At 39.0% G+C, this 25,647-nt stretch overlaps 2 protein-coding genes and 1 long non-coding RNA gene across 3 annotated transcripts; 2 read left to right on the top strand and 1 right to left on the bottom strand.

The window, feature by feature from the left end:
* The first annotated feature begins 1,014 nt into the window (after positions 1–1,014).
* LOC103133945 (nuclear fragile X mental retardation-interacting protein 2-like) lies at positions 1,015–7,896 on the top strand. Its single transcript, XM_007545945.2, has 4 exons — positions 1,015–1,558; positions 3,758–5,446; positions 7,333–7,365; positions 7,731–7,896. The coding sequence occupies exons 1-4, from the start codon at positions 1,411–1,413 to the stop codon at positions 7,781–7,783; spliced, it is 1,923 nt and encodes a 640-aa protein (XP_007546007.1). The 5' UTR covers positions 1,015–1,410; the 3' UTR covers positions 7,784–7,896.
* Positions 7,897–7,993: 97 nt separating this feature from the next.
* Positions 7,994–20,546, bottom strand: LOC107835584 (uncharacterized). Its single transcript, XR_001661380.1, has 2 exons — positions 16,445–20,546; positions 7,994–8,758 (listed from the first exon to the last, which is right to left on the bottom strand). It is a non-coding gene; the product is annotated as an uncharacterized LOC107835584 (long non-coding RNA).
* On the top strand, positions 8,875–16,777 carry LOC103133946 (nuclear fragile X mental retardation-interacting protein 2-like). The gene is made up of 4 exons (XM_007545947.2): positions 8,875–9,247; positions 11,447–13,135; positions 15,022–15,054; positions 15,420–16,777. Exons 1-4 carry the CDS (start codon positions 9,100–9,102, stop codon positions 15,470–15,472), a joined length of 1,923 nt encoding a protein of 640 aa, XP_007546009.1. The 5' UTR covers positions 8,875–9,099; the 3' UTR covers positions 15,473–16,777.
* Positions 20,547–25,647: the final 5,101 nt, after the last annotated feature.

Below are 25,647 nucleotides of genomic sequence, written 5' to 3'. Positions count from 1 at the left end.
GCCCCGAGGACCACAGGCACCACTGTGGTCTTCACCTTCCAGGCCTTCTCCAGTTCCTCTCTGAGGCCCTGGTCTTTCTCCAGTTTCTCATGCTCCTTTTTCCTGATGTTGTGGTCACTTGGTATTGCTACATCCACCACAACAGTATGTATATATTTATATATTTTTAAACTAATCACAAAATTGATTACTGTAAACTTCACTTCTACACTGGATGGTTTTACTTTTGCACAAATGCAACAGTGAGAAACTTTGGTGTTATCTTTAATGAGATTCAGTTTTTTAATATACCAGTAATTAAATATTTTTATAAATGTGTCAATTTGTAAGTATAAACTTAGTGTGTGACCTACATTTTATTTCTTTTTGGTTTAAATTGAATTGTTTCAGTGTTAATCTTACTTTAGATCTTCTTTTTAACACTTCATTAAAACATAATTTAACTGCGATCGCTGAAATAACCCTAACATTTGATTGGATAACTTGCAGAGCAGTTCATTTTAGCTCCGCCCACTACCTGTGATACACAAGGCTGAGAAATGTAAGAAATTCAAATTGTGCACGTCCAAATTCTTCCAATTAGAAATATTTCGGCTTTAAGACATATTTATTGGAATGTAAGCACGACACGTTTTTAAATAATATACTATAAACTTTTTGAACTTAATGAATTAAATTCAAATTGTATTAGTTTTCACGTTTATTTATTTATAATTAAAAAACATTTAAGCTTTGTAATTAAAACATTTGTTATGCTAGAAATACATAACAATAGACGGGTTCTAAATGAAATTGTCAGATTAAAATATTAATTTAACGGCTAATTAATTTGTTGAAGTGTGGACTTCGTTTTTTAGTGTTTATTGACTAAAATATTTTGGAACACTTTTTTTTATATAAATTTCCCCCCCATAATTTTGTATTTAAACAATATATTATGAGATTATCGGTATCAATACGCTGCCTTTCCATTTTAGGAGAGGGGCTGTTCTCAACATGATCCTCCACCGAAGTGTGTCCACTGGCTGGAGACGTGGCAGCGCCTCGGGTCATATGATTTTTGGCTCTTACACGAACCCCACCCCGATCCTTTTCCACACTGAAAAAGATTCCCAAATGTCTCTCGCTCTTTATTATAATGAATAACGACAATTGCACAAAGAAAGTCTTGCAACGACAACAACAACAACAAAAAAATAATCCCGTGCGATCATCTACATAAATTCTACACATGGATTTTTTTAGGAGCTGTGACCATCCAAAACAGAGCCATTTTTAGCCATTTACTGCTGACGTTTACAGAAGCTTCAAATAGCTTCCGTTTCACTCTGGTAGTGATTGGACTGTCCTGTGCCGTGCAGTGAGCTAACGCGCTGACTGTGGAGCACAAGCCCGACATTCTTCACTTCAATGGAGGAACAGCCCAAAGATCGGGCACAAGACAGGCAGCACCATCACAACGGAGAGGACCGGAGCTCCATTCAGCGCACGGCGTGTCTGAAACATGATCAGAGCCAGTTCCAGTGCCAGCATCAGGAAACGCAGGCGAAGAAAACAGGTTGGGCCATCCGGAAAAGTTGGCTAATGTCAGCGAGCCGACTAGCATTTGCTAACTAACGTGATTTGGGCTTAGGCTGCTAGCTAGCGGTTTGGCGTTAACACGAATTACAGGAAAAGCTGTTAAGTAGCTCGACCGTCGGGTACATTCATACGAGAGCCCCGAAGTTGTGTTAGCAGGCTTGCTAGCTGACGTAGCGTGACAGTTGTTGCTGCTGTAGGTGGTTTTGACACATCGGGGATTGACCTTGTACACCGGTTTCACCACCCAGTTTTCTTTTCACTAATATAACCAGAGGGATTGATAAACTACCCCTCCTGGTTCCGCTGTGTTCTCAATTCCCCGGCGGCCTTTCAAATGAGCCAAAGTTTGATGTGTTTGACTCCAGCATGTTCGCATCCAGCTTAGGAAACAACACCGGCTCCGCTGGAATTTTCTCTGCTGCCATTTCCTGTCGGCCATGTTAGAATATCAGCGCGAGCTAACGCCACACTTACCCGGCTAGCTGGAGAACGGTGTAAAAGTACGAGGCTTTTCCCCCCCACCTCATTTGAAACTCTTTTACCTTATTCTTCTAGCAACTGTTTGGTGGAAATGACATGACGAGCAACTGTTGTGAGCTTACAGGTTGGTCGAAGTTAGCTAGCGTTAGCCGTCTGGCCTGACTGGGCCCTTTGCGTGTTGTTTGGTCAGCATGAAGCCACGCAGCTGAACAGATGGCATCGAAAATACAGTAGCTGACAGCTACTTTTACTTGCATATGTTTACTAAAAAGCAAACAACTGCGTCTGGGGCCGGGTGGTTAGGCTATATACAGAATCCCATGTGTGCAATGCCAACAAACATCAGGGTGGAGAAACACTATATAGTGGGAAGTCCCATGTTGACACAGCAGTTCTCTTGTATCCGTGCAATTCCAAGGCCCAGTCAAGGTTCACCGTTAATCTATATTTATATTTTAAATATAGCTATGGGGTTTACCTTCCTGCACTTGATCTTGAAGTGCATCAAATTTGAAGCTACATAATTAGCTACATTCTATTTCAAATGTAAAAAAAAAAAAAGTTTGACTTTTTATAACTGCAAACCGAACCTTTTTTGAAATCTGTTTCAGATGTATCTTAATTATTGTTTTAGATCATTCTGCTGGATCTAGTTTTCTGTGAATATGGAAATGTTTAATTTATTTTCTTCCCTACAGATTTAATTTGGGTTGCGTTTACCATTGCATAAACACATTGACATTTACTATTCTTTTGGTTCCACGAAAGAATGCGGGTTTTATTCTTTTTATTTTAACACAAAATAAAACCATTTTGTGCTAAAAAAAAAAATCAATGCATATCACGTGCTAAAACCAGAAAGTACCAAATTATTTTTCCTTAGCTTGAGGTGTTTTCGAAAATCTTGGTGATAAATGTAGGAAAATGGCTCAAATCACTTTAAGTTTATATTATTTCAAAAATATTTTTATATTCTTCTCAAGGTATGATTACTTTAGGGGAAAAACGTAACTTTTTTTGTGGCTTTTTTTTAAACAGAAGTTGGCAACCTTCCTGTTGCTGCCAACATAATAAAGATTTTGATAATATTAGTTACAAAATATTAAGTTGTTTTTTTATTTGTGTATGGATTTTGAGATTAATCATATGCAAATGTAGGATAAACACCTGATAGTTTTGGTAGTTCTCAATCAACAACATATTCAGTGTGCTTGCTTTGACTCAGGTTACTCATCAACCTTTAAACCATCAGAATGGTGGGAGAAAAAATTCAATATTTTATTGATGTGCCATGATTTTTGTAAATATTCCTTGCTTAGTAACGCACTATTTTTTTATATATTTTTTGCGGCGGACGTTCTGATCCTTGTTGAACCATGTGGCCCTAATGAAAGCTGTCAAAGTGGATTCAGGTTAACACAAAGCAGGTGTAAAATATGTGAACAACTCACCTTTGCACCCCTTAAAAAAGAAAAAAATGGTACAAAATAGAGCTACACTTAAGATGTGTGAGGGTTTTTTTTTACTGCTGTTTTTACTAATTCTTGAGATGGAGTGAAGAAAATGTGACTTTAATAGTATTCTGCATTCATATCGTAATGTTGTCTTCTAATACAAAAACACCCAAAGCTAGAAAGGTAAAGCAGAAATTATCAGTGGCCCATTTCCGTTTAACTGATTTTGTTTTTCCTTGCAGGTAGTAAAAATGTAAACATCACCGACGAGGAGGGGGAGAAAAATCCACACCTGCCCTACACTGTTGGTATGTCCCATTCCTCCAGCAGCAATGATGATAGACACATAAGTAACCCAAATGTGAAGCAGAAAGGGCTGCAGAAGCACTACACCTCTGTTCAGAAAGTGAGCAGCAAATTCTCTGAGCATAAGAAGAATATGGACTTAAAAAATGACAAGGAGAAGGCGCTGGATTTGAGTCATTATGAGATTCAGCCTTCAGACAAGAAAGACTCTGCTTTGCTTCAGAACGGGCTTGTGAATTGTGGCCTCATCACTAACGGCTATTCCAGTAAGGACAATGACGGAAGCGGCTCCGAAGGCGGATACACCACCCCGAAGAAACGAAAGAGCAGATGCGGCAACACCAAGAGTGCCGATAATGTGACGAAAGACAAAGAGAGAGACATGCAGCCACGCCACACTACGCAGGAGCCGGGGGCCTCGAGTGTCGAGACGCCCGAGAAAGGAACAGCGTACAGACTCGACGGCTTCCGGTCCGGCTACAAAGCAGAAGCTCAGACGACGGCTAAACGGGCCGTCGCGTCAGAGACTTCAGTCGCCGAACCTCAGAGGAAAACCTCTGAAGGTAAAGCAGCTGGCACGTTTGGTAAGAAAGCAGAGGAAAAGCACAAGGGCAAGCTTTCCTCACCTTCAAAAGAGGACTCGTGGACTTTGTTCAAGCCCCCTCCTGTATTTCCTGTGGACAATAGCAGTGCTAAAATAGTTCCCAAGATCAGTTATGCAAGCAAAGTAAAAGAGAACCTCAATAAAGTAGCTCAAGGCGGAGGAGAGGCAGCGCCTCCTCCTGTGAGACTGTCCCAGGTCCCCATGTCTGCTATGAAAACTATCACCTCGGCTAGCTTTACTAACGGTCCTGTTCCTGGGAACGGGAACGGCTGCCCGTCCGTGGGCACCTTCTTTGCTCCTGCTGCTAGTTGTGTTCAATCAGCCCCGTCTGTCCCAAGTGGCGAGAATGTAGCATCTTCTTTGGAAAGTAGCTGTAGCTCTACGACGAGTCCCGTAGACGGCGAGGCGAGCGAGCTCAGAAAGTGTACTGTTTTAATCTACCCTTTAAATATGCAACCCGTGCTCCCGAGCGCTCGCCACCTTGACCCACCGGCTGCTCAGACAAATCAGAAAGCCCTAGGGGACATCTTCCAGAACCAGTGGGGGCTCTCGTTCATCAACGAGCCCAACCCGGCCCTCGACGGAGGGAACGGGTTCGTGCCTGCCGAGGACCAGACTTCTGTGACTTCTCACAACGGGAGTCAGGCTGTCCCAGCCAAGGTTGCCCAGCCCCTCTTTGACATTAGCCCATTTCTAGAAGCTGAAGCTTTTTCTCAAGAAGCGGAGAAAAGGACTTGTGCCCCCTGCCAAGTATCCAGTGTTTGCTCTCCTGCTAGCACGGCGAGCGAGGAGGAGACCAAGCTGCAGCCAAGTGTCCAGGAAAAGACGAAAGTGGAGCTGAAGGGAGTGGGTTCTTCTCTGCTGGGCCCCAGTAAAGACAACGGTGCTAAGCCTGCAGTGGGCCAGCAGACCACTGTGTTGTTCGGTTCCTCTAAAGAACAGATCCACCCAAAAGACGTTGGCAGGAGGTCCAGCTGGGGTTCCTTTGACCTTAAAGCTGCCGTCACCTATCACACTAAAGGTAACTTTCACTCTCTGCTCTGGTCAGATACACGTTTCATCTAGGGCTGGGTGATATCGACTTACATTTTTATCGCAATATTTTGTGGTAGTATTGTGATAAACTTGTACTAGAGAAAAACTTTATTATCCTTTTTCGGTTACTGTATGGCTGTGAATGCAAGGCACAATATTTGTAGCCATACAAACACAAACTCTGTTCATGAAAAATATTTCTCTTTACAAGCTTCTTCAAGATGCTACTTGGTTAAATAAGTAAAATTTATATCACTGAGCTGCACACAGTTACTACATTTAATTAGATTTTTGAATTCACAAATATTTATTCATACTCTTGTGGAACAACTATTGATGAAAATAGTAAATATAACATTTCCGATGATGCTGTCAGTTTTGTTATCATCAATAACTGAAATTTATTGCAACAACGATGAACCAAATTCTTCTAAGAAATTTATCATGATAAACAATATGTCCTCCCATAGTCTCACCCCTTAGCTGTAAAGTGAGTCTTCATTTGATGACTTTTTTTTTTTTTTGCAATCAAATGTTTTTATTTTAGTTGTTTTACATCCACAGCAACATGTACAATATAGTATAGTTACAATGGGTGGAATAAGACATAGAAATGGAAAAAGTAGTGTGCCCCCTCCCCAAGGCGACCCCCTCCCCTGTTCATTTGATGACTCTTAAAAAGTCTTTAAGATGATCATGGTTTCTGTATGGAGAACTAAGAAATGTGGTTGTAGTAATTTCTAAGTGAATTGCAAGTCTTAAGAAAGATGAGAGATTTATTAGGATCTCTTAGAATGCACTTGGAAAGAGAAGTCTGTAAATCTATCTCATATTTTGAAAGTGTTTTGATGTATGTCAAATTAATGGTAGTTTTTGAAAAGATTTTTAACTAGATATTAAACATGCTTTTCATTAAGCTCACACTTCTGTGTTAACATTTGTTTTTTCATTGGACTATTTTAATATTCTGATTCCAAATGCAATGTTTTCATTAGCTATTAAAATAATCTGCATAATTATCAGAACGAAAGGCTTGAGAATATCTGTGCACATTTAATCTGTATGTTTCACTTAGTCAATTGAGTTACTGAAATATTTTCAATTACTTTCTAATTCATTGAAAGGATCTGCACCTGTATTAAAAAAACAGATTTAGTGAAGGTCTGACCTGCAGATGAATTCCCATATAAGTTTTTTTTCCTCCCTAAAATATTATTTCAAAATAAGTTAAACCTTTGTATGAGATTGGAAAATGCTCTTACCATTAAATCATTCTGTTATTGAGACGACGGAGCTGTGAGAATATTTTGTTGTAAATGTAGGATGTTTCACTGTGAGAGAGGGAGAGAGGCGTTGGTGTTACACAGCTCCGCAGTTAAACAGGATTTGACCAATGTTTCAAAGCAACGACAATGATTTATTTTTTAACTCTTTAGCTTCTTATTAGTTGTCACCATGGCTACTAATAGCCATGGTGACTTTCACTTTCCAGAGAATGGTGACTTTTAGCTTTTTGAATATGAAACTTAAAAATGACCGTTTTGTTATCCAGTCTGTCCCATAATGCACAAAATTGGACTCTTACTTTTTAAATATTTTTAATGATTTAAAAAAAAATTGCAAATGAATCAAATAAGGTAATTTTGCTTTAACATGTTCAGTTTTAACTTTCTACTGTTTGCCAACCGGAATGAACGGCCCACATGGATAAGAGCTTCTTAATGGGTACTTTGGTTTTCATCAAAACCTTCCACCCCAAACAGTGTTGTCAGAACGACCGTACATGTGATTGTACTGTTTTATTGCTTGGCTTTTATATTTATAGAAAACTTTTTGGGGCTATGAACTGATGTTCCTTTTCTCCTTGAACAGAAATGGAATCCATTTTCAACTTGCAAAAACAAGGTAAGGGAACCGTTTTTCTATCCTCACTTTTTTTTTTTTTTTTTTTTTTTTTTATTTTTTTATTGCTACAGAAAACACTTCAGTGGATGAATAGCTGTATAGCATCACATGATGGTGATCTGAATTGTTATATCTCAACAGTAATCCTAATCAAAACCCCTGTTGAAGTGATGAGTGTAATCTATATCCTGCTGGTGAATGGCTCTGTAGTCGAGCCAGCTGGCAGCGCAGACTTGCAATACCAAATGTTTTCAATGTTATTGGCAGTTTCAAAAACAATGATTGTAAAATGTATTTACATTATGATCATTTGTATGATTCTGTTGTTGTTCCGTTCCTGACTGTCTGCCTCTTCTCTGCTGTAGATCCAAAAAGAATAGTGTTTTATGATGAGACCAAGGATGGACCTGATCAGTGAGGTAGATCATCTCCAGTGCTTACTGTCTTCTCCTCTGGGTGCTGCAGTTATCTACCTTGGAAAAAGTAAAAAAAAAAATAATAAAAAAAAAAAACAACAAAAAAACACACACACAAAAAAACAAATCCTGTCGGATAAAAGTGACAACTGTGAAAACACTGATAGCTAAGCATGATTTTCCTTGGAAACTCGGGTTTATTGAAACTTGTATTTTTTTTTTTCCTTTGGGAGCGCACCAGACAAAACATACACACACACACATGCAGACACACTCTGGATGGACGTTAAAAAGGAGTTGATCGGTGCCTCTCCAACACGATGAATGGACCTTAACGACTTCTAGCTGTGGTAGTCCTCGTCTCATGGCTTTTAAGGGATAATGTTCGGGAGTTCACAAAGGCAGGTGTCTCGGACCGCACCTCCTTAAGCCTTTATCCTGTCGAACTGTTGGGATGCCTCCGTCGGTTTCTTTCTTCACTCATTCAAATGAGTTCACTGTAGATACGTTGGACGTTCCACACAGATCTGCGCTTGAATTAGTGGTGAAGGAAAGGAGACGATTGTTAAAGAAATGCCTTCTGAGTTGTAGAGTAAAAGGTGTTTTGCAACCCTGTTAAGGCGGCAGTGGACTTTTGTGAGGCTCCATCCGGGAAGGGAGAATCTTGTCTTAAAACTCTATAGAGGAAAAAACTACTCAGAGCCCTGAAATTTTCTATGTACCGCAGTTGTTTTTATGCCGTTTCAGCTGACCTAACACAAGTATTATTTGCATCGCTGTTAGACCCCAGAGCTGAGGTACTGAAGTGCCGAATTTGAAGGAAAACCACGCCCCTTTACGACGTTTGTTCAGTTGGTGTGCTGAAAGGTTTTAACATCGGGTCTCCGTTAAACTGTTTCTGTTGAAGCCTTCACTACATTTCACTTAAGAGGGTCATAAATTATCACAAAGTTTCTTTAATTTCAAAATCATGCACACTTTTTTTTTTNCCCCGATCCTTTTCCACACTGAAAAAGATTCCCAAATGTCTCTCGCTCTTTATTATAATGAATAACGACAATTGCACAAAGAAAGTCTTGCAACGACAACAACAACAACAAAAAAATAATCCCGTGCGATCATCTACATAAATTCTACACATGGATTTTTTTAGGAGCTGTGACCATCCAAAACAGAGCCATTTTTAGCCATTTACTGCTGACGTTTACAGAAGCTTCAAATAGCTTCCGTTTCACTCTGGTAGTGATTGGACTGTCCTGTGCCGTGCAGTGAGCTAACGCGCTGACTGTGGAGCACAAGCCCGACATTCTTCACTTCAATGGAGGAACAGCCCAAAGATCGGGCACAAGACAGGCAGCACCATCACAACGGAGAGGACCGGAGCTCCATTCAGCGCACGGCGTGTCTGAAACATGATCAGAGCCAGTTCCAGTGCCAGCATCAGGAAACGCAGGCGAAGAAAACAGGTTGGGCCATCCGGAAAAGTTGGCTAATGTCAGCGAGCCGACTAGCATTTGCTAACTAACGTGATTTGGGCTTAGGCTGCTAGCTAGCGGTTTGGCGTTAACACGAATTACAGGAAAAGCTGTTAAGTAGCTCGACCGTCGGGTACATTCATACGAGAGCCCCGAAGTTGTGTTAGCAGGCTTGCTAGCTGACGTAGCGTGACAGTTGTTGCTGCTGTAGGTGGTTTTGACACATCGGGGATTGACCTTGTACACCGGTTTCACCACCCAGTTTTCTTTTCACTAATATAACCAGAGGGATTGATAAACTACCCCTCCTGGTTCCGCTGTGTTCTCAATTCCCCGGCGGCCTTTCAAATGAGCCAAAGTTTGATGTGTTTGACTCCAGCATGTTCGCATCCAGCTTAGGAAACAACACCGGCTCCGCTGGAATTTTCTCTGCTGCCATTTCCTGTCGGCCATGTTAGAATATCAGCGCGAGCTAACGCCACACTTACCCGGCTAGCTGGAGAACGGTGTAAAAGTACGAGGCTTTTCCCCCCCACCTCATTTGAAACTCTTTTACCTTATTCTTCTAGCAACTGTTTGGTGGAAATGACATGACGAGCAACTGTTGTGAGCTTACAGGTTGGTCGAAGTTAGCTAGCGTTAGCCGTCTGGCCTGACTGGGCCCTTTGCGTGTTGTTTGGTCAGCATGAAGCCACGCAGCTGAACAGATGGCATCGAAAATACAGTAGCTGACAGCTACTTTTACTTGCATATGTTTACTAAAAAGCAAACAACTGCGTCTGGGGCCGGGTGGTTAGGCTATATACAGAATCCCATGTGTGCAATGCCAACAAACATCAGGGTGGAGAAACACTATATAGTGGGAAGTCCCATGTTGACACAGCAGTTCTCTTGTATCCGTGCAATTCCAAGGCCCAGTCAAGGTTCACCGTTAATCTATATTTATATTTTAAATATAGCTATGGGGTTTACCTTCCTGCACTTGATCTTGAAGTGCATCAAATTTGAAGCTACATAATTAGCTACATTCTATTTCAAATGTAAAAAAAAAAAAAGTTTGACTTTTTATAACTGCAAACCGAACCTTTTTTGAAATCTGTTTCAGATGTATCTTAATTATTGTTTTAGATCATTCTGCTGGATCTAGTTTTCTGTGAATATGGAAATGTTTAATTTATTTTCTTCCCTACAGATTTAATTTGGGTTGCGTTTACCATTGCATAAACACATTGACATTTACTATTCTTTTGGTTCCACGAAAGAATGCGGGTTTTATTCTTTTTATTTTAACACAAAATAAAACCATTTTGTGCTAAAAAAAAAAATCAATGCATATCACGTGCTAAAACCAGAAAGTACCAAATTATTTTTCCTTAGCTTGAGGTGTTTTCGAAAATCTTGGTGATAAATGTAGGAAAATGGCTCAAATCACTTTAAGTTTATATTATTTCAAAAATATTTTTATATTCTTCTCAAGGTATGATTACTTTAGGGGAAAAACGTAACTTTTTTTGTGGCTTTTTTTTAAACAGAAGTTGGCAACCTTCCTGTTGCTGCCAACATAATAAAGATTTTGATAATATTAGTTACAAAATATTAAGTTGTTTTTTTATTTGTGTATGGATTTTGAGATTAATCATATGCAAATGTAGGATAAACACCTGATAGTTTTGGTAGTTCTCAATCAACAACATATTCAGTGTGCTTGCTTTGACTCAGGTTACTCATCAACCTTTAAACCATCAGAATGGTGGGAGAAAAAATTCAATATTTTATTGATGTGCCATGATTTTTGTAAATATTCCTTGCTTAGTAACGCACTATTTTTTTATATATTTTTTGCGGCGGACGTTCTGATCCTTGTTGAACCATGTGGCCCTAATGAAAGCTGTCAAAGTGGATTCAGGTTAACACAAAGCAGGTGTAAAATATGTGAACAACTCACCTTTGCACCCCTTAAAAAAGAAAAAAATGGTACAAAATAGAGCTACACTTAAGATGTGTGAGGGTTTTTTTTTACTGCTGTTTTTACTAATTCTTGAGATGGAGTGAAGAAAATGTGACTTTAATAGTATTCTGCATTCATATCGTAATGTTGTCTTCTAATACAAAAACACCCAAAGCTAGAAAGGTAAAGCAGAAATTATCAGTGGCCCATTTCCGTTTAACTGATTTTGTTTTTCCTTGCAGGTAGTAAAAATGTAAACATCACCGACGAGGAGGGGGAGAAAAATCCACACCTGCCCTACACTGTTGGTATGTCCCATTCCTCCAGCAGCAATGATGATAGACACATAAGTAACCCAAATGTGAAGCAGAAAGGGCTGCAGAAGCACTACACCTCTGTTCAGAAAGTGAGCAGCAAATTCTCTGAGCATAAGAAGAATATGGACTTAAAAAATGACAAGGAGAAGGCGCTGGATTTGAGTCATTATGAGATTCAGCCTTCAGACAAGAAAGACTCTGCTTTGCTTCAGAACGGGCTTGTGAATTGTGGCCTCATCACTAACGGCTATTCCAGTAAGGACAATGACGGAAGCGGCTCCGAAGGCGGATACACCACCCCGAAGAAACGAAAGAGCAGATGCGGCAACACCAAGAGTGCCGATAATGTGACGAAAGACAAAGAGAGAGACATGCAGCCACGCCACACTACGCAGGAGCCGGGGGCCTCGAGTGTCGAGACGCCCGAGAAAGGAACAGCGTACAGACTCGACGGCTTCCGGTCCGGCTACAAAGCAGAAGCTCAGACGACGGCTAAACGGGCCGTCGCGTCAGAGACTTCAGTCGCCGAACCTCAGAGGAAAACCTCTGAAGGTAAAGCAGCTGGCACGTTTGGTAAGAAAGCAGAGGAAAAGCACAAGGGCAAGCTTTCCTCACCTTCAAAAGAGGACTCGTGGACTTTGTTCAAGCCCCCTCCTGTATTTCCTGTGGACAATAGCAGTGCTAAAATAGTTCCCAAGATCAGTTATGCAAGCAAAGTAAAAGAGAACCTCAATAAAGTAGCTCAAGGCGGAGGAGAGGCAGCGCCTCCTCCTGTGAGACTGTCCCAGGTCCCCATGTCTGCTATGAAAACTATCACCTCGGCTAGCTTTACTAACGGTCCTGTTCCTGGGAACGGGAACGGCTGCCCGTCCGTGGGCACCTTCTTTGCTCCTGCTGCTAGTTGTGTTCAATCAGCCCCGTCTGTCCCAAGTGGCGAGAATGTAGCATCTTCTTTGGAAAGTAGCTGTAGCTCTACGACGAGTCCCGTAGACGGCGAGGCGAGCGAGCTCAGAAAGTGTACTGTTTTAATCTACCCTTTAAATATGCAACCCGTGCTCCCGAGCGCTCGCCACCTTGACCCACCGGCTGCTCAGACAAATCAGAAAGCCCTAGGGGACATCTTCCAGAACCAGTGGGGGCTCTCGTTCATCAACGAGCCCAACCCGGCCCTCGACGGAGGGAACGGGTTCGTGCCTGCCGAGGACCAGACTTCTGTGACTTCTCACAACGGGAGTCAGGCTGTCCCAGCCAAGGTTGCCCAGCCCCTCTTTGACATTAGCCCATTTCTAGAAGCTGAAGCTTTTTCTCAAGAAGCGGAGAAAAGGACTTGTGCCCCCTGCCAAGTATCCAGTGTTTGCTCTCCTGCTAGCACGGCGAGCGAGGAGGAGACCAAGCTGCAGCCAAGTGTCCAGGAAAAGACGAAAGTGGAGCTGAAGGGAGTGGGTTCTTCTCTGCTGGGCCCCAGTAAAGACAACGGTGCTAAGCCTGCAGTGGGCCAGCAGACCACTGTGTTGTTCGGTTCCTCTAAAGAACAGATCCACCCAAAAGACGTTGGCAGGAGGTCCAGCTGGGGTTCCTTTGACCTTAAAGCTGCCGTCACCTATCACACTAAAGGTAACTTTCACTCTCTGCTCTGGTCAGATACACGTTTCATCTAGGGCTGGGTGATATCGACTTACATTTTTATCGCAATATTTTGTGGTAGTATTGTGATAAACTTGTACTAGAGAAAAACTTTATTATCCTTTTTCGGTTACTGTATGGCTGTGAATGCAAGGCACAATATTTGTAGCCATACAAACACAAACTCTGTTCATGAAAAATATTTCTCTTTACAAGCTTCTTCAAGATGCTACTTGGTTAAATAAGTAAAATTTATATCACTGAGCTGCACACAGTTACTACATTTAATTAGATTTTTGAATTCACAAATATTTATTCATACTCTTGTGGAACAACTATTGATGAAAATAGTAAATATAACATTTCCGATGATGCTGTCAGTTTTGTTATCATCAATAACTGAAATTTATTGCAACAACGATGAACCAAATTCTTCTAAGAAATTTATCATGATAAACAATATGTCCTCCCATAGTCTCACCCCTTAGCTGTAAAGTGAGTCTTCATTTGATGACTTTTTTTTTTTTTTGCAATCAAATGTTTTTATTTTAGTTGTTTTACATCCACAGCAACATGTACAATATAGTATAGTTACAATGGGTGGAATAAGACATAGAAATGGAAAAAGTAGTGTGCCCCCTCCCCAAGGCGACCCCCTCCCCTGTTCATTTGATGACTCTTAAAAAGTCTTTAAGATGATCATGGTTTCTGTATGGAGAACTAAGAAATGTGGTTGTAGTAATTTCTAAGTGAATTGCAAGTCTTAAGAAAGATGAGAGATTTATTAGGATCTCTTAGAATGCACTTGGAAAGAGAAGTCTGTAAATCTATCTCATATTTTGAAAGTGTTTTGATGTATGTCAAATTAATGGTAGTTTTTGAAAAGATTTTTAACTAGATATTAAACATGCTTTTCATTAAGCTCACACTTCTGTGTTAACATTTGTTTTTTCATTGGACTATTTTAATATTCTGATTCCAAATGCAATGTTTTCATTAGCTATTAAAATAATCTGCATAATTATCAGAACGAAAGGCTTGAGAATATCTGTGCACATTTAATCTGTATGTTTCACTTAGTCAATTGAGTTACTGAAATATTTTCAATTACTTTCTAATTCATTGAAAGGATCTGCACCTGTATTAAAAAAACAGATTTAGTGAAGGTCTGACCTGCAGATGAATTCCCATATAAGTTTTTTTTCCTCCCTAAAATATTATTTCAAAATAAGTTAAACCTTTGTATGAGATTGGAAAATGCTCTTACCATTAAATCATTCTGTTATTGAGACGACGGAGCTGTGAGAATATTTTGTTGTAAATGTAGGATGTTTCACTGTGAGAGAGGGAGAGAGGCGTTGGTGTTACACAGCTCCGCAGTTAAACAGGATTTGACCAATGTTTCAAAGCAACGACAATGATTTATTTTTTAACTCTTTAGCTTCTTATTAGTTGTCACCATGGCTACTAATAGCCATGGTGACTTTCACTTTCCAGAGAATGGTGACTTTTAGCTTTTTGAATATGAAACTTAAAAATGACCGTTTTGTTATCCAGTCTGTCCCATAATGCACAAAATTGGACTCTTACTTTTTAAATATTTTTAATGATTTAAAAAAAAATTGCAAATGAATCAAATAAGGTAATTTTGCTTTAACATGTTCAGTTTTAACTTTCTACTGTTTGCCAACCGGAATGAACGGCCCACATGGATAAGAGCTTCTTAATGGGTACTTTGGTTTTCATCAAAACCTTCCACCCCAAACAGTGTTGTCAGAACGACCGTACATGTGATTGTACTGTTTTATTGCTTGGCTTTTATATTTATAGAAAACTTTTTGGGGCTATGAACTGATGTTCCTTTTCTCCTTGAACAGAAATGGAATCCATTTTCAACTTGCAAAAACAAGGTAAGGGAACCGTTTTTCTATCCTCACTTTTTTTTTTTTTTTTTTTTTTTTTTATTTTTTTATTGCTACAGAAAACACTTCAGTGGATGAATAGCTGTATAGCATCACATGATGGTGATCTGACTTGTTATATCTCAACAGTAATCCTAATCAAAACCCCTGTTGAAGTGATGAGTGTAATCTATATCCTGCTGGTGAATGGCTCTGTAGTCGAGCCAGCTGGCAGCGCAGACTTGCAATACCAAATGTTTTCAATGTTATTGGCAGTTTCAAAAACAATGATTGTAAAATGTATTTACATTATGATCATTTGTATGATTCTGTTGTTGTTCCGTTCCTGACTGTCTGCCTCTTCTCTGCTGTAGATCCAAAAAGAATAGTGTTTTATGATGAGACCAAGGATGGACCTGATCAGTGAGGTAGATCATCTCCAGTGCTTACTGTCTTCTCCTCTGGGTGCTGCAGTTATCTACCTTGGAAAAAGTAAAAAAAAAAATAATAAAAAAAAAAAACAACAAAAAAACACACACACAAAAAAACAAATCCTGTCGGATAAAAGTGACAACTGTGAAAACACTGATAGCTAAGCATGATTTTCCTTGGAAACTCGGGTTTATTGAAACTTGTATTTTTTTTTTTCCTTTGGGAGCGCACCAGACAAAACATACACACACATGCAGACACACTCTGGATGGACGTTAAAAAGGAGTTGATCGGTGCCTCTCCAACACGATGAATGGACCTTAACGACTTCTAGCTGTGGTAGTCCTCGTCTCATGGCTTTTAAGGGATAATGTTCGGGAGTTCACAAAGGCAGGTGTCTCGGACCGCACCTCCTTAAGCCTTTATCCTGTCGAACTGTTGGGATGCCTCCGTCGGTTTCTTTCTTCACTCATTCAAATGAGTTCACTGTAGATACGTTGGACGTTCCACACAGATCTGCGCTTGAATTAGTGGTGAAGGAAAGGAGACGATTGTTAAAGAAATGCCTTCTGAGTTGTAGAGTAAAAGGTGTTTTGCAACCCTGTTAAGGCGGCAGTGGACTTTTGTGAGGCTCCATCCGGGAAGGGAGAATCTTGTCTTAAAACTCTATAGAGGAAAAAACTACTCAGAGCCCTGAAATTTTCTATGTACCGCAGTTGTTTTTATGCCGTTTCAGCTGACCTAACACAAGTATTATTTGCATCGCTGTTAGACCCCAGAGCTGAGGTACTGAAGTGCCGAATTTGAAGGAAAACCACGCCCCTTTACGACGTTTGTTCAGTTGGTGTGCTGAAAGGTTTTAACATCGGGTCTCCGTTAAACTGTTTCTGTTGAAGCCTTCACTACATTTCACTTAAGAGGGTCATAAATTATCACAAAGTTTCTTTAATTTCAAAATCATGCACACTTTTTTTTTTTTTTTCAGAGTTTAGGAACAAACAAATATTGCTTCTGATTGGCTGTTCTGCTTTATTCAGCTGCAACACTCAGGATATCTCTACAAACATTTCTGTTCAGTTAAAGAAAAATGTTTCATTTTGCATTTGTTTTCCTAGCATGTTTTTTTTTCCACTCAATGACTGTTTTTTTTGTTTTGTTTTTTTCTTTTTTCATTTGCCCCCATGTTTACTGGTATACTTGAGTCCCTTTTCATTGCCACAGAAACACAATAACTCATTTATTGCAACCTCCATCTTAGGACTCAAACTAACTGCTTTGTCAAAAAAAAAAGAAAAATAAAGAAAACTGTGTCAGAACGTTCGAAGGAGGTCTTCAAAGTTTTCACAAGCCGATGTGCAATACCTCCATGGAAATTGAGTTTTGTTGAGCTACAAAATCCTCATCGGAGATGCTTATGTAGCCTGCAGTTTAGTTTTTCAAATCTGTTTCGGTTGCATTTACTCTTTTGTTGCACATTTTGATTCTTCACTTGTAAGGTTTGACTACATCTGGTGATTCTAGGAGATGGAGTTGGTCAGCTGGGACATCTCCGGGAAAGAACGTCACAAAGGAGCTGAGAGTGTGGAAAGTGGGGGGGTGGGTCCTCTTGTCTAGAAAATCTAATTTGGTTTAATCGTGAATTAATAGCACTTTATGTTAACAAATTACCTTTATCTTAACTAGAGAAAATTTATATGTAACACTAGAAATACTCCTTAAAAGAATGGCTCTGGGCTGTTACTTTTCAGAAAAAAAAAAAAATATATATATATATAGTTGCTAAATACAGAATTATTAAATATAACTCAGGTAGTGTTGATGAAGCCATGAGTATATTCAATGTTTTCTTTCTTCTTTTTTTTTTGCCAATCGGCCCCGGTCATGTAATGTTCTCATACTGGAAATGCTGAATTGGAGTCCTACTGCTGTCTCATGCGATATTCTGAAAACACACCAAATAACTTACCTTTGACTAAGGATGTCCGTTTCACTTTGGGCTCATGTTGTGGGATTTTATCTGCTTAGAAAGCACATTGCATCTCAGCTCTGTTTTCTTTGGCTGTAACAGTAATCATCTGCTGGTTCATTTCCGCCTCCTGTGTTTTCGTCATACCCTCCTTACAGGCCTGAGTGCTTCTTCCCACCATTTCCTCAGCAGAATGTGGAGTTTAGTGTACAAGTTGGATTCCGATTTTACTTCCATGCACAGATTTATCTTTTTTTTTTTTTTTTTTTTTTCTCAGCCAGGTTTTTTTATTTTTTGTGCAGCGTCTGATGTCCATCTTGACTGGACCTGTATCAAAATGCAACACAGTCGTAAAAGGGTTTCCTGATGTCGTCATAGTGATGTATCAGAAAGTGCTCTCCAGTAGCAGCACTGCCCCTCTCCCACCTGTTGCTGCTTACTGTTGGTCAATTAGTAGAAATCTGGGGCTTACACTCACAAGAAATATGTATTTTGTTTTGTTTTTTTGTTTTGCAAATCTTTCCGGTTGTAAAAATAAATAAAAAACATAAATAAATAAAAGTCAAAATTTACCTTTTTAAATAGGTAGTTTTTAAATGAGAATAGAATTTTTGTTTTTAAATTGAAGACATTCAATTTAGTGGGTGGGTTCTGCCTAAATACCATGCACATACCTGATGTTGCTCTCCTAGTGAGGATGGCTGAATTTACTCTGACAAATAACCAAACAAAAAAAAATTGCAATTGAACTGTATTTAATCCGGTAGCATTACTTTGTGTGTGTTTTTTATTTTATTATTTTTGTAACTCTCCACTTGCTACAGTTTAGTTTAATCTGACTGCACATAAATCCCTGGGCAAATTAACACAATCAGGTTGACGCTAAATGGTTCAGACTGAAGCTATTAAAAATTGTGCAGATTTTTCTGGGCATAAATGTAGGGTAAGCAGGGTGATGGAAATTGTTTTTACTGTAGTACAATGAATTTACTGCTTTTTGTTTCTTCTTCCTCTTCTCTCCCTCCCCTTTTTTTTTTTTTTTTTTTTTAAGACTGCATTGGTTTGGGGGAAATCAGAGCTGCTGTTTCTATTGTAGCCTGCTAACCAAAAAAAAAACAGGTTCTTACAATGGAGTAGATGGTTAATCAGTAATTATACAAAGGCGGGCTGGAGAGTGAGGGGTTGGGAATCCACTGCCGGCACGTTGAGATAGAAAAAACATAATCATGTGGAGTTTCTGTTTCCCTTCCCTCCCCCTCAGGATGTGCAATCACCTCTAGGATGCTGATGCAGGTTTCCAGGTTGAGTGGCTTGATGTTGGATGGTTGGTGTGTGTGAGCTGCAAGTTCTTCCTATTATATGCAAGTTTCTCTTATATTAAAAAAAAAAAGTCCCCCCTCCTTCCCTTGGGTGTATTTTGTTCAGGTGCCTGTGTGAGGGGAAGGTCTGGGGAGGGAAGAGAAAAACTACAGCAATTTTGATTGTTTAAATTCTGCTTCCAGCATATATCTGTGCCATTTTTTTTTCCAAGTGCAACTTTTTGTTACAGTTTTCTTCTGGCTAATATCTTTATTTCTCCAACATGGCCACAGCTGATTGAGCATTTATTCTTGCTTTTTTTTTTTTTTTTTAATGTTTCGTGGCTTATATTCAAATTTCTGCAACTTGAAGCCAAAATCACTGCGAATGGTGACATATTGCTGCCTGCTGATGTGTACCAGATCTCTTATCAAATTAATGATTCATTTGGACTCATTTTAACAAGTTAATATTTTAACATGTTTTTGAAGATGTTTATTTTTCTCTGAGTTGTAACCTGACTTATCCGTAGATGCGCAGTTAGGATGAGACTGAAACAAGTAAATCAAACGGAATCGAGACGTTTCATCTTTTTAGATGTTTTTTTTTTTTTTAGTTGTTTTGAGGCTGATGTATCCTGTTGCTGCCCCCTTCTAGCACCAATGTGAAAGCTGCGTTTCCCAGCAGACTTTCTACTTTCGTTGCTTTTATTGGTTTGTCCAAACGCATTGTGATGGAATGCGGAGCGTTGAAATACACTGCATCTAGAGTTTCTTGTGATATATTTTTGATTCGTGATGCCGTTAATCTCAATTTTCATTTTTTTGTTTTTTTTGTTTAAGAGGCTAATGTGCAGTTCTGGATCTCTGGATCTGCTTTTGCCAAAGGTACACACTACTTGGATATTGAGCGAGAAGAGAAGGGTGGGGAGGGGGGCGGGTGTAGCGGATGATGTCAGAGCCAGCTTCCTGACGACCTGCTGAGTTCAGAGAGTTTTTCTTTTTCCTTTTCTTTTCATATGTGAACAAAAATCACTTGTGTAGCAGCTGAATGTCACTTTGAGAACATTGTTATACTGAGTGTGAGCGAGAACTCTTAAAGGGGAAAACAACTACCGAAAGTGCTGCTTTTTTTTTTTTCCTTCTCCCCTATTGGTCCTCTGTAATGGGAAAGACGGAACATGGTGTTTGTACTCTGATTAAAATTGTCCCTATTTTATGATGTCATTTTCTCATACATGTATTTTTATTTTTTTTTTTGTTATTTTTTAATTTTGGAGGGTTTTTTTTATTCAGAGCAAAGCAAAGAGTGTTGTTTCAGATTCCAAGTAAAGCGAGCAAATGAGGATTCAGTCAGAGGGAGACGCAGGCTGGATGTTTCATTTGCTTTTTATTTTTTGTCCCCTCCTCTCACGTTGTTTTGTTTTTTTTCCCCTGCTCCGTCTTTGTGCCCCTGAAGGCAACAGCATTTTTTTTTCTTAAATGTCTTACAAGTTGGCATTTCTGTTTTTAAATGAACAGTCTGATTATTTAATTTCTTTTATTTTGAATTTAACAAGTGTCACCTTTTTTTTAAAAGCATGATAATAACCCTCAAATTCCGAACAATGTAATAGTCAATTTAAAAAAAAAATAAATAAATAAATCCTGTGTTCACTGTTTTAGTTTCCATTAAAATGTCAAATTTTGATGATGAATCTGTTTTGTCATTTCTGTTCTTGGCACCACACTGGATCACTTCTTCTGAATCGAATTAACATCTACAGCTCTGATTAGAAAGGCATATAGACTCACCGATTGTGTGAAACTACATCATTTTAACAATTGCATCAGTTAAAAATTATTTTATCTGCAAAAAAAAAAAAATTACAATAAAATGACAATCTCCTGTTGGAAACCTACGCTGTTGTGCTGAATGTGTGCCTTTGAAAAGTGCATTTAAGACGACGTGCAAATGTAGTGCTGTGATATTTGACTCAGGATTCAGCAGTAAACATTTTAGGAAGATATGTTTTGTTAAAATGTGTTTTGTGTGATAGACCAACAAAATTATACATGGGTTTCCAGTTGATTTACAAATAAAAATAGGAAATGTAGTGTTTACTACTAATTAGTGTCAGAAGTTTAAAACCGGATTAAGTAACTGGAATACTATCCAATAGTATAAATACGCTTTTATTTTAATGTAAAAGCTCCTTTTTGTTTTTTTCCTTTGTCAAAAGCAGATGGTTTATCCATTCATTAAACTTGGCCAAATACAGCAAGCTCTTTTAAAGAGAGTGGGCTGAAACTCTCTTCAGGAGGAAGAAAATAAATTTCTCACAAAAGCTTAAAAATTAATAAATTGTTTGGCTTCTTTTTGAAAAGGTGAACATATGGGATGTGTTATATTTTAAATCTGATATATGGACCCCTCCCAGGTTAGTTCATTTTGTGTAAAAATCATGATCATTTTATCTGCAGAACCTCAAGTTCTGTATTTTCAGGTTTCTGGGACAATCCTGTTTTTGTACAAATTTAGTTTCCATATGCCTGACAATCTTTGCGTACGTTGACTATAAAACAATCATTTACAGTATTTCCTACTAAGTTTTTTTGACACATGTTCGCTTTGTAGTATGAAAATCCAATTATGGCTTTCTTTCAGGAATATTTTTATTTTAAAGTAAAAAGGCAATATTAGGATTAAAGCTGCAGAATGTAACTTTTACAAACAATATGGTTTTTACATATTTGATAACTGTCACCGTGTTGTGAGAGTATAGCATAAGTCAGATGATCTGTGAAAAAATGGAGCTTGTCCATTTGCAGAACTGCACCACTTCCTGTCCGAAACAACCAATCAGAGCCAGGAGGAAGGCCTTAGCGCTGCCAATCATACTTCTATATTTTCTGCTCAATGTGCTAATGGCAGAGAAACATCTTACAATTACAGTAAAGCCGTTTATCCACTGTCACCAGTGGCCATGCTAACTAGCCTGAACATTCATGACAGGTTAATCAGGCTTTACCTGGAGCCTATCAGACAGCAAGGGGATGAGTGTGAGCAGTGTGGTACACATGCATGATTGACAGCGTTAAGACCCTCCAGGCTCTGATTGGTTGTTTCTAACAGGGAACGATATATTTCTGCAGATGGGGGAGGACCACAGAGGAAGCAAAGAAGCTCAACTTTAGTTTGTTGTTCACAGGTATCTCATACTGTACTGTCACAATCGAGTCACAAATACGGAAATGACATTGTTTATAAAAGTTACATGTTGCAGCTTGCATGAAGTGAAAAAGAGTTCTGAAAGGCTAACCAGAAGAGAGCGTTTCATAACTGTGGGGGCTTTGCCAGGGAGGAAATATTTTACATGTTTTCGTGACATTCATCATCTGGTAAAAAGCAAAAAAAAAATATCAGATGTATTTCACAACTCATTGGCTCAGCCTGGAGCAATTTCTGTTCTCTTTATTGTAAGCCTCTAACACAATAAAGGAAGGAAAGCTTGGGGTAGATCAAAGTCATAAACTGTTCTGCTACAGGGGGGTAAAACAGGGGCTGCTATATTATTTAGAAGTTGCTCCAACAGCCTAAAGTTCAGTCTGGTATAACTCTTGTTCATATGTTGGATCCATCTCATTTGTTCCTCTTCTCATTAGAGAACAAAATGATTCAAATATGCAAAAAAATCTCTGATTCTGTTCATCTGTCCACACATTCAATTTAAAGAGGAACAACAATGTCATTCTGCCTTTAAATGTGGTGTTCAGCGTATCAATACTTGTTTTGAAAATATTTTTCTGGTTCTTGTGGTCTTTGTTTGATAGTAGTCAGACAGGGAGGCGGGTTGTGAGAGGAGGGAAATATGCGGCATTTGGGCCATCGGGTCGGGACTCGAACCTGTGACGAGGACTGAGACGCGTTTTACCCCTGCGCCCCTTTTCACAGTTAGAAAAGACAGATGCTGAATTCAGATTCGTCCTTCATTACAACCCGATTCTGTAGACAAATTAGCATCTCAGCTCCAACATTTATCCAATCTGAAATGCTCCCCGTTTTATTTGTTTTTCCTCTAATTTTTTTGGGTCAGTGTTGTACGAGGAAGATGGTGTTAGTGAGACGCAAATTATTGGACGAACCTGAACGGAGTTTGTAGTGTAGCTTCTCCAAAGCGCTTTGTCATCTTATGAGGTCATGATGGTCTAATTATTGGGCAAGGACTCCCCCTTGTGGTTCAAGATTTAAAACTGCCTGTTCTAATCATTTGGGTAAAAGTTATCGCTTCAGAACAAAAATTATTTCACCACTAGCCAGTAAATTAGATCAAACATAATTCGGCACTGAAATTTCAGTCAGAACTTTGTTTTGTTTTCAGCCTAATTTAGAGATTTGGGTCCTGCAGAAAATCTGAAGTGGAAGAATGGCAACTCAATGTAAAAAGAAAAAAAAGAAAATGGGATAATAAAACATCCAATATTTTTATGCTTTTATTCAATGTTTGTTCAAACAAGGACAACTTCTAGAGAGAATATTAGTATTCATAATGTTTTGCTGCTGGATCATATCGGGTAGTTTGGCACAGTCTCCCCCTGCTGGACAATGATTTAATAACACACCGAATCACAATTTAGGGTGTGTGAGAAAATATGAGCACAGTTCAAATTATTTTGAATTATGAAATCTTTCCATCGGTTTCCAGTTTGACTTAGTAAAATTGTTTAAAACAGGAAACAGTGTTGAATCAGAATCTGATTTTTTTTTTTTAGTCTGTGATTTAACTACTAGCTGAGTATAAATTTTACCCGCTTTTCCTCGTCGTTTTTTTTTTTTTTTTTTTCCTCTAACCAATATAAACACATCGATGGCGCCTTTGCTGTGCTACAGTACAGAACTGGTGACGGGAGTTAAGTTTGCAAGACGTCTGAGTGCTGCATTGACCCTGGACGCGTATTTTGTTCTCCCCTTTACCACATCCACGCGTGTGTGTACACACACATTTCCCACTCGTTCCGTACAACTGAACTGGTGTTTACCGTCACCCCCTCAAATTCACCTTGATTGCTGTGCACTTCACCGAGGCCACATGAGGCTTGACGCACTCACGCTCCGAGAAATTGTCCAGTGTGGGAAGGTCGGTAAAAGGTTTGATCTCTGAATCAACAATTTGTCTGAGGAGATTCGGAACAAGATGGCAGAGTCCTCACTCCGGGGCTGAGCTCAGGGTGACCCTTTCAGCTAAAAGTAAGTTACGATGAGAGAAAACAGTGGCGTATAAAAATGAAAAATGGATGGTAAAGTTTACAAAAGTTCCCCTGTTTATTACTTGGATGAAGTTTTACATGCTGCCGTTAAAGTTTTGCACGTGTCACAACACCAGCATGAATCACTTTAGTGGGATTTTAGGAAAACTAGAAGCCAACTTGGAACAGAGGCGGGCAGAGTGCACAACAGTTCTAAAGAGCAGCACTGCTTCAACATATTTTCACTAGAGTAAAAGTAACAACTTAGCTGGCAAGAAATGACTTGAGTGAAAAAAAATGTGTCTGGTAAAAAAGGCCATCAAAACATCAGTTATTTAGTATTTTAATATTACGTCATCAGGATGGACCAAAATATAAAGTTATGTGGAATTTTTGGTAATTTAAGGACCAACATAAAAATAATTTATATATGTAATATAATTACAAAATAATAAAATGAGGCAAAAATTATATATATATATATATATATATATATATATATATATATAAAGGCAAAATCAATTTCTTTTAACATTTAAGAAATTTTAACAACAAAGCAAACAGCAGGAGTGTGTCTGCGTCTGGTGACGTTTTGGCTAAAACGTGTTTGTTCTTCATTCTGTAAAGTCACAAAAATTTTACTCAAGTAAGAGCAGTGAAATGATGAAATAATGAAATTACTCGAGAGAAAGTAAAAAGTACAGCATGATAAAAACACCCCTAAAGGTAACATTTCCCTAAATATTACTGAAGTTAATACATCTAAATAAATGTAACTTCCAGGACTGCTCTGTATTTAGCTCCATGCATCCTATCAGTTCTGCTCAGCTTCCATCACCCTTCTGAAGAAAAGCATTCCCACTGCATAATGCTGCCACCACCCTGTTTTCTGGTGTGGATGGTGTTTTCAGAGTACACAGCAGTGTTTTGCATGCAGGCGGACATGTTACATTTTGATCTCATCTTACAAGAGGATCTTCTCCAAACCCTTTAAATAATACTTCCTCTCTGCAGCTCCTCCATAGTTACCATGGGAGCGCCTGTAACAAAATAAGGATATTATTTCATAACCTAAATCTGCTTTAAAAAGCTCCACATCATGCTCCGTAACCCTACTTCCAATCTTTACCCTTCGTTCTCCTGTGTTCCTTGGTCTTCATGATGCTGTTTGTTCACGAATGTTCTCCGATGTTCTCTACGGCCATCACAGATGAGAGTAAAAGGGACGGATGCAGCACTTTAAATATTTTCATATCTGAAACGTTTTAAAACCATGTCACATCTTCAGTAAACACTGTGTGTTCATTTCTGAAGGTTTCCCCAATGGTCTTAGTCAGAATTTTCTAGACGGAACATGACCGTACCGTTACATTGGTGCCATTAAATTGCATAATTTTGAATGTGTTCCAAACTTTCAATGCACAGCTCAAGTAAAAAAAAGTACTTTTACTTTCTCCTAAGCTAAAACTACGTGGCATGTCAGTCGGATAAAATCTACAATATTAAATATGCTTACTTTTTACGATCAGCGATCGTCTTTACTACAATTTCTTCTGCAATTTTTGCTCTCGCTGATGTTGGCTCTGCTTTGCTTTTCAGCAGAAAGGTGATGTATGACCTTTCTCAGCTGCTCTGATTGAGAGCTGTTTCACAGAGCCATTTTTCTGCTGCAACTCCCTC

This window comes from Poecilia formosa, unplaced genomic scaffold (assembly GCF_000485575.1).
Source record: "Poecilia formosa unplaced genomic scaffold, Poecilia_formosa-5.1.2 Scaffold14, whole genome shotgun sequence".
In the NCBI taxonomy this organism is placed as follows: domain Eukaryota; kingdom Metazoa; phylum Chordata; class Actinopteri; order Cyprinodontiformes; family Poeciliidae; genus Poecilia; species Poecilia formosa.
This window is presented reverse-complemented; position numbering and strand designations above follow the sequence as displayed.

What these genes read in the sequence shown, in the direction of transcription:
- LOC103133946 (XM_007545947.2), top strand. Translation starts at nt 9,100, where the DNA reads ATGGAGGAACAGCCCAAAGATCGGGCACAAGACAGGCAGCACCATCAC. An exon ending in AACGCAGGCGAAGAAAACAG is followed by an intron (nt 9,248 to 11,446) that starts GTTGGGCCATCC and finishes TTTTCCTTGCAG; the next exon opens with GTAGTAAAAATGTAAACATC. An exon ending in TTTCAACTTGCAAAAACAAG is followed by an intron (nt 15,055 to 15,419) that starts GTAAGGGAACCG and finishes TCTCTGCTGTAG; the next exon opens with ATCCAAAAAGAATAGTGTTT.
- LOC103133945 (XM_007545945.2), top strand. Translation starts at nt 1,411, where the DNA reads ATGGAGGAACAGCCCAAAGATCGGGCACAAGACAGGCAGCACCATCAC. An exon ending in AACGCAGGCGAAGAAAACAG is followed by an intron (nt 1,559 to 3,757) that starts GTTGGGCCATCC and finishes TTTTCCTTGCAG; the next exon opens with GTAGTAAAAATGTAAACATC. An exon ending in TTTCAACTTGCAAAAACAAG is followed by an intron (nt 7,366 to 7,730) that starts GTAAGGGAACCG and finishes TCTCTGCTGTAG; the next exon opens with ATCCAAAAAGAATAGTGTTT.